Genomic DNA, 12,374 nt, shown 5'->3' with positions numbered 1-12,374 from the left:
AGTTCTCTCTTTCTCTTATATTTAATATAACCACGACGGACGGACAAGCGCCTGTTTTTATGCGTTGTGGTTAGCAACAACGACAGTAGCACCATTGCGCGTCCGCTTGCTTATGTTCCACATAAACCTTTCACAATAAAGCTCAAGATCCTGTTGAGACTTTTCAAAATAAACTGAATCACATGAAAGAGCAGATTATTTACGGATGAGAAGTAAAAAAAGAGCCGCCAGGTGCTAAAAAATAAACCTTAGACTCAAACGTTAGAACAGGCTTTTCCCGGCAGCACGCCGTGTAATAAATACTCACAAAGAAAACGGCGGCCGTTACAACTTATGTCTAAAAATGTATCGTTTCATGCATCGGTTAAAACACTCGACTCCAGCTACATGACGCGCAGCTGGAAACACTTCCCGCAAGTCGAGCTGCCTGAGATTCACAGAATTTACAGAAAATGTTACATTTTTGTGATTTATGTCGTTATCGGACGATAGAATTCTATATGGGGATATGAGATTTTGGTCATATCGCACAGCCCTATATGTTTACATCTCAGACAAGCAGATAGTAGGGACTAAACTGAGACTCTCAGCTCTAGGTCTGCTGGGGGGGGGAGTTGCGAAGGATGAGCTATTGCGGGAAAATAATGGAAAAAAGTAGAAAAAGGGGGGGAAAAAGTGGAAGGCAATAATAAAAGTGACGTTGAATATGAGAAATTATTTCCAGGAAAGATGATGAGGGGTTCCTGACCATCCAATTACCTCTAACCAGACTACCTGCAGTGTCTGCCTATTATCAGTTGTGTAATTTCTACCTTTTTCGCAGTCATTTTCAGAATTCAAGCATCAATGAAACACAAAGTAACACAAATTGTGTACCCACACTGCCCAGCTGTTACACTGTGTGAGTGAGAAAAGTCAGGTGACAAAATCCAGACGAAGTAATTTGGTCCTGTGTTTGGATTTGTTATTTTTGCACTCACAACATAATATTTATGAATGTAATGTCAGAACTTCGACAGAGGCAGACAGATACTGAGCAGAGTGAAGAATGACTGCAAACAACCTACAAAAGCTGTGCCGCAGCTTGTAGTTCAAGTGTTATTTATGGTGCCAAATGGAATAAGAGCACAAAGGTGATGATATCTCCACTGCCAGCATAACTTCAATCAATATTTCATGTGCCTCATTTAACAAAAGGATGGAACAATCCAGACTGTTAAAGCTGTTGCTATTCTGAAAGTCCTTTGTGCCAATTTCAGAAAATGATAGAAGCTTATCATATGCCAGGTTTTTGCTGTATTTTTAAGTGGACTGTTCGATGCACTCACACTCACTATACTTCAAAAAACGAGAATGTCATTTAATACTATTTTCTTGCTACTAAAGGCTCCAATAGAGGAATATCAAGGAGCAACAACAGGCTCCTGTATAACATCCACAGAACCTCTGCTCTTAAAGACAGCTATGGTCATTAAATGGCCTGCACTCAGTATCCTGTTCATGTTTGCATGTGACCATAGACTGTATATAAAAAGATTGACACACATTGGTTTTGGACTCTGTGACTTGAAATGATGCGGCGCTAACGTCGCACACTGTTGGTGCTGTTTGGGAGCAGACAACGCACTGAAGCAAGGCACCTGGAACCAAACATAAAATTAACATCCTTTGCAGTTCTGCAAAAGTCTATGGGCTACTAGAGGCAAAGCAGAGCACTTTTATATATTGGCAAGTAAAAAAAAAAAAATCCCACTAACGGCACTTTTCACATCTCAGTTTAGCAACTTTTACAGCCCTATATCCTCTTTTAAATTACTTTCCACTCAATCAGTGCAAAACAATCACTCCGAATAATCTGTACTTCATTTAATTAAAACATCCACCACATAAGTAGCATAAAATAGAATAGATGATTACTGCATCCATTCTTTTTTGCTGCCCTTTATAAACATCAGGCTTTCTATGTGTTGTACCAATCACAGTGTTTCCTGCAGTGAGTTATGGTGATTGAAATTCCACAAAGGGCCCTGAACAGCCTCCTGCAACTAAATCTGATTTAAGTTGACAAGTGTATAAAATACAATTAACATTTGTGCATACTATTAAATTTATTTCAATGAAACTAAATACACTGTGACCTCGTGCAATAAGTGAGTGGGTTTACCTTTAAATCCTGCAGATTTTGATGCGCGTCACTCCCTGTCAGACTGTGACAGAACTGAATGGAGCTCACAATGAAATAAACTGCAGGACGTCAGTCAGTGTTAATGAATAAAAGATGAGAGAAAACTCTCACTGTTCAGACTGTACATTCTAGTAATCCTGCATGTAAATAGTTCTGTTACAGACTCAGGCAATTCAAAGCCTTTTACGGTTCAAGTAAAAGTCACCCACACGCATAGTATTTTCATTTTGTACCTAACGAGGTGCTTTCGCCATCACATAAAGATGACACACATCAAGTTTTTATTTTTAAGGGAGGATTTAACCCAAAGCCCAAAGGTACTGTGACATGCTGACTGGGGATCAAACCACCAACCTCACAATTTATGGACAATCTGAACCACAGCTCCTTAACCAACTGTAGGCTTGTTGTCCCAAATATTAAAAACAGTCCAAATTCTTTCAACCAATAAAATGATCCATGTAGTGCATAAAGTATCGGATAAAGTACTGAGTATTAATCACTCCAGTTGTTTGTGAAAAAAAAAAAAAAAAGGTTTTATGAGATTGAGGTGATTCAGAGGTTAACAGCAAATTAGCTAGCTAGGTGACAGCTACAGATGACATGCCTGCAGTCATGTGAAAAAAATATTTTTTTCAGGAATCTCTGCAGTCGGGTAAAAAAACTTAAGTACACCCACACAGCTTCCAAGGGAGTTAAGAGTGTAAGCTACAGGTGCTGCTAGTCACATGCACTTAACCCTCTCAAGGCAGGCGTTGCAGATTTGCAACAGTTAAACACTAACAACCTGATTTTTTACTCAGAAGTACCCCTGCAGGACATGGTTGTGTATTAGCAACTAAAACTTAATTTGAGCCTGAGAGGGTAAACTAATAATCAGCAAGTGTGAGCACCTGTGTAAAAGCCAGATGTTTGGGCAGTTTGCCAGATAGGCGCATTCACGTGTGTGTTAACACAATGCCAAGGAGAGGACGCCCCAGCAAATTGACTCAAAGGTCTGACTGCTCAGTGAAAGAAACTGCAAAAAACTCAAGAGCTACATCTCTGCAGGCCTGATGTGATACATCCGCACAAACGCCCCATGCCAACTGTCAAGCACAGCGGTGGAGGTGTGATGATTTGGGTTTACTGCATTGTGCGTTGACTGAACTGCTCTGTATACCAAAGAACTCTACAGTCAGACTGAAATGCTGTAACAGGTCCTCAAAAGAGCTGTGAACAGAAATGTGCAAACCTCAATGAACTGAAATAATGCCGCAAACACATTCCTCAACAATGATTTGAGATGCTGATAAAGTCATACAGAAAATGATACTACCAGTGGTGGCTTTACAAGTTGCTGAATTATGGGGTAATTTCAGTTTTGGTTCCCATTTTCACAAGACTGTGAAGACTGTGACACCACAAATATAACTTTGGAGATGTTAAAGACTAAAACCTAATTACCAATGACATTTGGAGAGTTACTGCAGTTGGCTGACATAAGAATGTGCCATCTTGTGGGTAGCTACAGAGTGTTTTTTAGACTAGTACATTAGCACAGTGAAGCTCTAGGATGAAGGTTAAATTTTCCTCCATAAATATACACAAGGATGCTCAGCAGGCAGAGATAAATGCCAGAGCTTGTGAAATTAGCCCATCCATAACACAAAGGATGTCATTAATATGCAGCTGTGTGGTTTGGATTACTTGCTGTGAAAAAGTTTTGATCCCAAGCTTCATGCCGACCCTGCCAAAGAGTCATTGGAGAACAATGTGAGCCCATCAGCTGCAGCATACACTGTCGGTTTCTAACTAATCCAGGTGATTGGACCTGGAAACAGGGTTGTTACCTCATCTAACCTATTAATTTAACAAGCAAATAAATATGAAATATTTTTAAACTAAAACGCAGCAAAAGAGAGCAGACCTCTTAGATCCAGTGGAACCTATACATGGACAGTCAGAGCTTAAAAACCCTCTTTGGGGAAGAACAGCAGCTATTGTAACAGCAATTTGAACAAATTAGATACAATTACAGCCCATTAGACTTAGTTGAACAGAAACATTATCCCTGTGTTAATCAATAAACCCTGTTTATGTGGCATATTACAACCATGAAATCAAATCAGATTTTTTAAAGCCTGTGTAAGTGCAATGTGTGACTTAACTGCAAAGGTTCACATCAGGCTGTGGTGTGTTGTTCTAACAGTACTATAAATCCAGCTTAACCAGTGAGCTGTGCTGGAAAAGCATTTTCTGTTGCTCTTCAATACAATTTGCTATAACATAAAAGTTTTTGTCCTGTCTTTGTGCTCCATCCTTCCTATCCAGCAAAACCAAAAAAGAAGAGGTTACCAATTAAGTTTGAATATTATATTTTGGTAATTGATTAAATCTTAAGACTCATATATGAACGGAAATTTAATGAAATTCAATCAAGCAAATCTTTGTAAATAGAAACAAGAAAGAAAAGATTTTATGGCAATTCAAAAGATGAATGTTGCATCAAAAAAAATAATCAGATCCCCTTGTGAATGTTTGCAGTGATTTGATTGACTGTTTAAACAACATTAACTCTTCAGTCTACTTACCAGCCCCTTTTCCCTCCTCAACTTGCTCCCCTTGTGCTTTTTTAAACATGAGTGATTGTTCGAGTATCGGGACAATTTATTCCATCGCGCCTGCCTGCTGTGTCCAAGAAATTCAACTCTTGTTTGCTAATTGAGGGAACATTACATTATAACATTTTGTTAGTTCATTAGTGATGTGCAAGTCACCCTGCATGGATAATATGAGCCGAAGTGTGCATGTGTACATGTGCAGGGTATTACAGCACACCACCAGCGCCCTCTTAAGGCAGCAGAGGGCAATGACATGAGGTAGGTTTTGTCACAAGGCTTCGAAGATTTTAAGGGCACCACCTGCATGCTACATTCAATAGTCCAAACGCATCTGCACAGCAAATACAGCCCAGCGCATCCTGGCTCCCTCTGCATCGCCGGACTGTTATTGTTCTGGGTGTGCGACAGATGGCTCAGCGTGTGGATGCAAATTGTTTGAGGTGTCTTTTGTTTTTCTGCTGTGCCTGCAAATATGCAAACTAAGAGGGTTTTGCCATATTGTTGTTGTGTAATAATGCCTCACAGTTTTGTTTTCGGTTTATGGTGGACAAAAATTTCAACACTGTTCCAACAAGAACGTCACTGACAACGCGGCAGAGTCGTGCCATGAGTCGGTCAAATGTTTGCTGGCATGTGTGGGATTGCCTTATGTTACTTTTGTGAGGAAGATTCAGACTCAGCTAAATATGAAGTAGCACTTAAAAGATCCTTCACTGAAAGTACTCTTAGGTTTCTGTTACAAGGCTAGAAATGCTTAAATTACATCCATGCCTTCTGAAAAAGCCTTGCAAAGTTTATATGCAATTCAGGCTTCAAGTTTTCACATCACTCTCGTGTAAACTGGACCATGATTGGCTTCTAAACTGGATGTGATGTTAATAAAAATTCAAAAACATCCTGCTTGCATACACAAAAAAACCTTTGATTTTCACGGGACTTGATTTAGTTGCCTGAGTAAGGCAACATTAAAGTAAACGCTAGGGTATGACTCTTGAGAAATGAATTTAACACAATAAATAAGAAATAAATAACAAAGGCACATTAATCTGCTGATGATGATACCAAAAAATCATCTGGCTCAAGTCCTGAATTTGTTGATTTCCTGGGTTTGATTTGGGTCAACAAAACCACAGTTTATCAGACGTGTCACCTTCATTAAAGTCTCAACAGCTGCAGCTCAAACCTCACCCAAGTTTTTCGCTCCTTTGGGCCTGAAATCAAAGAAAAAGTTCAACTTACCAACATGCAGATGTCCATGGGCAGGTAGACTTTCCGTCGGCTGCTGTGATAAGGAGTCGCTCTCAGACATGTTATGATTCCCTGAGCTTTACCGATGTGACTCGCTGCGTGGTCCGCTTGGACATTTTTGACACCTGCAAAGAAAGACAGCCACACAGTTTGGCATCACCTACTATAATTCATTTTCACACTCCTCACTTGAGGCAAAAAACAGGTTTTTGTTCTGGAAATAAAATGCTGTGTGGATCAAAACCATTAATTTTTTTTCGTAACACCAAAGTACACCAATTAAAGCATCTAAAACAGACTTTTCTCATTTTGAGGGGCCCAATCCTAACTACAGTCCTTCCATTTTAAATGTCTCCAAATCATAATCCAATCTGACACCTATAAATTTACTTCAGTGTTGATTAAATATGTATTTGGCACAGAGTAATAGCCACAGCCTTCTTCTAGCCTCCTGGCATATTTACTCACAATGTGACACAATTAGAGGGAGGGGCCTGCTGGTATTACAGAATGATGAATCCACCAGCACAAAACACCAGAAACAATATTTGGCAGGATACAGAAAGCAGAAAGAAGACAAAATGAACAACAGACCATTTATTTTGACCTATATTTAAGTTTTTAAATGGCTTAAATGGTAAAAAGCAGAATTTGTGCTGGCTAAAATGAAACTTGTGAATTTGCTAAGAGGGTTAGACGAGCTGGCTTAGGCCGGCACAGCTGTCAGAGCAGAAACAATCACTGACCAGATAATTTTTTCCTTTTCACACTCTGTTAACTTTCACTCTCATATCCAGTGAAATGCTGCTGTGCAGAATCCGGCTGTGATTAAAGAAACCTGCAGCCACACGGGCACACTGAAGTGACAACACACAGCAGAGCTGAAAAAAAGAAACTACTGGATTTTGACTGGATTTGTTTCAGCAAACAATGACCCATAAAATATGGATGGATCTGCCCAGATAAAGGTCTTTAGGAGGGACTCGGGACACCCCTCAATTTATAATTACTGTTTGTCTTTTAGCTATCAACACAGTTTCTTACCTAAACACTCCAGCAGGAGGTAAATCAAGGATGACTGTGTGTTCTCTGAATACGCCTCCAGCTCCTGAAGGTTCCTGTAGGCTCTGTCATCCAAGTCCTTTTCCTGGTAAAACAAAGTTTTAATAACAGAAATGTCACTTTTCCCATTTTTAATTACGCTAAACAGCAGCTGGCAAGTTTCGTTTTTATTAGTGTGAATGCTTGAAAAGCATTCACAGTATTGTTCTTCTAATCTTTATTATTATTTTTTCCTATTCCGTACGTTTTTCGCCGACTATCTCCTTCAAAACTGTTCAACTTAGAAAAACCATTCAAACACCATTAGATTCCTCTTCTTTTGGAATGGTGTGCTTCTACTTTTCTCATTTTTAACATTTATATTTTTAATTTTATTCAACTTTATTCAACAAAAATTTCCCATGTATTTCAATGGGGAGACCCTTCAAATTCTCATTCAACTTACTCATTTTTAAACTCTTACTACTTCAACATACGTTCACATAGAGCCACCATTCAAACTTTAAAACGAAGACAAGACATTCAACTATTCAACTTGTATTTATCTTTTCAATATCTATTATACTTTTTCTTCAGTTCCAGTTTAAGTTTCATGATGTTTTTTCACCCGTTTCAGAGTTTATAATGGGTGTGTATGGGACGGAATGTTGGGGCTAGAGTGAGGCAGCTCAACTGCTAGAGTGAGAGGAGCAAAAAAATTAATCTTAAAATCTTTTTTAAAACTGCTGCTGTGTCCGCAGCGTTTGCTCTACAGGTATGATTTTACCCTCAAAACGTAGCCATGGCTGTCCTCTTTCATCCAATGTGTTTACTATTGTACTAGGTGTTATGGTTCTTTCATAAATGTCACCAATGCACAGCCTCCTCCCTCCAACTCTTCCATAGACTCTAATGTTAAAATGGCTCAGAAGGTTCGTTTGAAAATCAGAAGAGCATGGTGTCTTTCCACTGTCACCACGTCCATATAATAAGCTCCACAGGCATGAAAACTGAGAATTAGGTAGACTAGACATTGCTGTCGCTCACAGTGAAAGAATTTTGTCAATACGACTTTTACTTTTCATTTGGGAGCGATTTGTTTCGGCCTGACTTTTCTGTTCATTTTAAGCAGCAAAAGTGAGGTGCATGTCTGTGTCCGTGTGTATGGAGCCATTGGGTGCGGTCACTATAGCAACCAGGCTCACACCTGCCTGCTTAACGAGCTCTCTCTGCCACTCTGCCAAAATTCATCTTAAACACTTCTCTTTCAACTGCTGCTGTGTCCACAGTGTTAAAGCCATCATTTTACCCTCAAAACGTCGCCATCGTTGTTCTTTTTCCAACATCTTGTCTTTCAAAGCTCAGAGATGTAAACTTTTTAAACTGTGTGGGTCCAAGTGGAGGGATCACATTTTAGTCATTCAGTGATTCAAAGAATATGACCTTTTAATATTCTTTCAGATGTTTTCTGACTCTAAATGTTCTTTTCTCATTTCTTAGTTTTTTCTAATTTACAATTAAAACATTTTCAGCTTTTTTCCAACTTCTTCTTCTGTGTAACCTTCAGCTTTTAGCAGTTCAGCACTTTTGTTTTTAGGTTAAATTCGGGTTTTTTTTTTATCTCATTCAAGATTTTTAACTTAAATTCAGTAACTAATTCATTTCAGTGCATACATTCAGATTCAAGCATTCACACTGCAGTTTCTTCAGAAAATGCACTTTCTAGTTTCCATTAAAATAAGCCATTATTTAACCTCTAAGGGCACAGGATGCAACCATCTGACAGGTCTTGTAGATAACCCACAAAGCGAAAATAATAAATGAAAATTGAAAAAAAGCAAAATATACACATGCAAAGACAAGTTTATATTGTCACATTTAAGCAGTTATTCGTGTTCAGTTTCACTCATCAGCAACTTCATTTATTATATCACAATTTAAACTTGCAGCAATTTGAATTTAATGATCATCTTAATTTTGTCTTACTCTCTCTGTTATGATCCTCAGCAGCCATCTCTTTGTCAGTTTGTGTGTCCTCACTGCCTGAAAAACACCACACAGACTGTTAATTAGCTGAGGTGCAACACTGATTCAGATTGGTGCCCCTCAGCTAATTGAAGCCGAGGGACAGAAACACAGAAATCCGACACACTGCATGGCATGTTTAAAACTGAAATAAGACATCCAACATCCTGACAGTGTTTCCCCTATATATTGCTAACATGAAGAAAAAACTTCTTAAAATACCCTGTATTCTGTTGGCTAATATTTACCCTCCACAGCTCAGTGCTAACTGGTTGGTTCGGAGGCTCATCTCTGTAGATTTCTTCTATAGCCGTCTTCCAAAACTGCATTCGCATCAAACCAATGGTCTTTTGGGAAACAGAGTCCTTCACCTTGTAGAGAAACAAATGAGCAAAACAATTGGTTGACGAGCCAGTTTGAGAAGGACCTGAAATTAGCCACTGTAAGGCAAGGCAAGTTTATTTGTATTGCACAATTCAACAACAAGGTGATTCAAAGTGCTTTACAGAGACATTAGAAACAAAAACAAATAAAAGCATGATTTAAAATTGATTAAAACAAGCAAGCAAACAAAAAACAAACAAACAAAACAGTATATAAAATCAAAAATCAAAACAGATAAAATCTGAACAGTAGATAAAATCAGTAGTTAAAATGTAAGTTTTGAAATTTAAGCTTAAGTGTGGATTTGGTGCTTTATTTAAATGCAGCTGAGAATAAGTAAGTAAGTACTGTAAGGATTTCATTAAATTCCTTTCTTTTTTAATTTTAATTAAGAGGAAAGTCAGGAATAGTGGCGGTATAACAGTAGTAGCAGCGGCAGTGACGCAAGTAGTAGAAAAACAGCAGTATTATCAGTAATCATTCTGCATTCAGCCTGATTGTACCAATACCTGCCTGTGCCAGCTCCACATTGAAGGCCCTCAGAGCCAGAGAAGAGCGCCGTGCCTTCTCTGGGAGGAGGAGAGAGGACAGGAAACCATCATAGTCTCTGGACCTGAGGAGGAGAGAGAGAACGAGCTGATAGGGGTGCCGGGAAGCAGATGAGATTTCATGTTTTATCCAAAAACATTTTCATACCCATATAACAAAATAGTCCCATTAACTTGCTACTTCTGTATAGCCTTTGACAACACTGTAATTTTGCATAAGTTGGACAAGATAACTTCAAAAGCCACATTTTAAAACAAACACTTTAAAAATAATAATAAATAAATAGGAGATTAAACAAACCAATTCTCTTAAATATGTTCAAACAAAAATAAGTTCACATCAAACACAACCGAAAGAGCTTGTTACCTCCAGTGAGTTTCTGACAGTTTTACTAAAAACTAAACAAAAGTACCTGCAAATAGGGATCCCAGGGAACAGTTCGGGATCCCAAAATATTAGAAAGTCTTAGTTGTTAGGGATTCTTTTAAGAAAAAAAATTCAAGTGACCCACCCATATTCCTACAAAATAATAGTATTTTGAAACGATTGTTTTTCTAAAACATTTGATCTGTAAGTTCTCATATAAGAGCTCAAGCAACCAATGTTAACGGGTGGAGAAAATAAGGGCACAATATGTCTTTTTTTCTAGCACCATTTAGAAATTAGAATATTAGAGATCAGCTTTATAACACAGAAAAGAAAGTCAGCGCTGCAGATTTTGTTTAATCATAGTGACGGACAATAACAATGATCATATACATACAACAAGGGGAGGTATGTGATCCTCGTGGCTTTTTTACAGCTGTTGTTTCCATTTTAGTTCATTTTCTGAAGATGTCATGATTTAAATTATGATCATATCAGTTCATAACAAGAATAGAACTGGTAGTTTCTCATTGCAAGCTTAAAAGGGCTTTGTTTTTACAGGCCTCATTGAACTGACCAGCAATGAGAACCAGAAAGTCCAAGGAATCCAGTGCAGATCTAAGGAGAAGTGTAGATTTACACAGGTTGGGGAGGTCTCGTGGAGCCATTTCTAAACAACTGCAGATTCCAAGATCATTGGCTTAAAAAAATGTATTAAAGTACAAGTTATTCGGATTTGTCACCACTTGGCAAAGGTCTGGAAGAAGACCTAAACCAGGGGTCCCCAATCCCAGTCCGCGAGGGCCGGTGTCCCTGCAGGTTTTAGATATCACCCTGGGTCAACAAACCTGAATCACATGATTAGTTCATTACCAGGCCTCTGGAGAACTTCAAGACATGTTGAGAAGGTAATTTATCCATTTAAATCAGCTGTGATGGATTTAAACTGGGATTGGGGACCCCTGACCTAAACTGTCGCCCTCATATGAAAGGAAATTGCTTAACGATGTTCAAGAAACCCACTAAACACCAAGGCCCAACCCTGCCATCAGAATCAGAAAGACTTTATTTATCCCCAAGGGGCAATTAACATACAACAGAGCAGAGCGTTGAAGATAAGGGCAGGGCATAAACAGGCAATAAGAGTGAGATAATATGAATGAACTATAAACTGCTGGCGCATTAAAGAAATCATTAAAATGACATACAATTTATATTCATTTGAATAATTGGTGTATGTAAACTGTAGGTGTGCGATATTTGAAAGAAGTCTTGCATAGAGATGTGTCCCCACAAAACTTAAAAACTTTAGATTGCTTCCATTTATTTATTTATTTTTTCAATAACAGGACGAAGTTTCTTGCTATAAGTGACCGGATTATATCTGCTTTCTATAAACACAGATTAGCTAATTAACCACTAACCCAGTTTGTGTTGCTAGCAGTCAGACCCACCTAACCAGATCCAGGCAGTACTTTTGAGTGTGTTGTGAGTCTCCCGTCGTGCTGGTTGATGCCCTCACACTCTGTATTTCGGCTGCTCGCTGGATACAAACACTATAAGGTGATATTTTCCTCTGAAGACCATAAACCAGCCAGGCTTTGCTGCATAATAATCCATGTTTCACACTAACACCAGCCGCCATGTTCCCCTTTAGCGTGCACCCCGACCTTGTGTTACATCAAAATAGTTCACCGACCACCTTGAACCAGCAGATTTATTTATTTATCAATAAAATAGCCAGCGCGCATGTTGTTAATTAATTTCCATTGAATATTTGAAATATAAAATATAAAAAATACATCTGATTTGTTAAATAGGTATAAAAGTCCTAATTCAATTGAACTGATTGTAGTTACCGGTGTTCCGGTAACACCACCGGATATGGCATGACTCTGCTGCCAAAATAAGAGCCGGTATCCTATACTCACATTTACCACAAATAGTTGATGATTAAAATAAGGGGAGATTCT

General features: G+C 38.5%; 1 protein-coding gene across 1 annotated transcript in view; it reads right to left on the bottom strand.

Moving 5' to 3' along the window:
• The window catches only part of ndufaf6 (NADH:ubiquinone oxidoreductase complex assembly factor 6), a 27,989-nt gene extending 15,728 nt beyond the window's left edge, over positions 1-12,261 (bottom strand). Inside the window, exons 1-6 of the mRNA XM_085472027.1 lie at positions 11,856-12,261; positions 10,000-10,099; positions 9,351-9,473; positions 9,064-9,120; positions 7,081-7,183; positions 6,028-6,161 (exon numbers count right to left, since the gene is read on the bottom strand). Of these exons, the coding sequence (XP_085328153.1) occupies positions 6,028-6,161; positions 7,081-7,183; positions 9,064-9,120; positions 9,351-9,473; positions 10,000-10,099; positions 11,856-12,046 (708 nt within the window). The 5' untranslated portion in view covers positions 12,047-12,261. The remainder of the gene's footprint in view (positions 1-6,027; positions 6,162-7,080; positions 7,184-9,063; positions 9,121-9,350; positions 9,474-9,999; positions 10,100-11,855) is intronic.
• Between the last annotated feature and the right edge of the window lie 113 nt (positions 12,262-12,374).

Source organism: Copadichromis virginalis, linkage group LG11 (assembly GCF_057382275.1).
Source record: "Copadichromis virginalis isolate Kocher_CV1m ecotype Utaka linkage group LG11, C_Virginalis_male_GT1.1, whole genome shotgun sequence".
Taxonomy (NCBI): Eukaryota; Metazoa; Chordata; class Actinopteri; order Cichliformes; family Cichlidae; genus Copadichromis; species Copadichromis virginalis.
The sequence above is the reverse complement of the archived record's forward strand: the minus strand, read 5'-3'. Positions and strand labels throughout refer to the sequence as shown.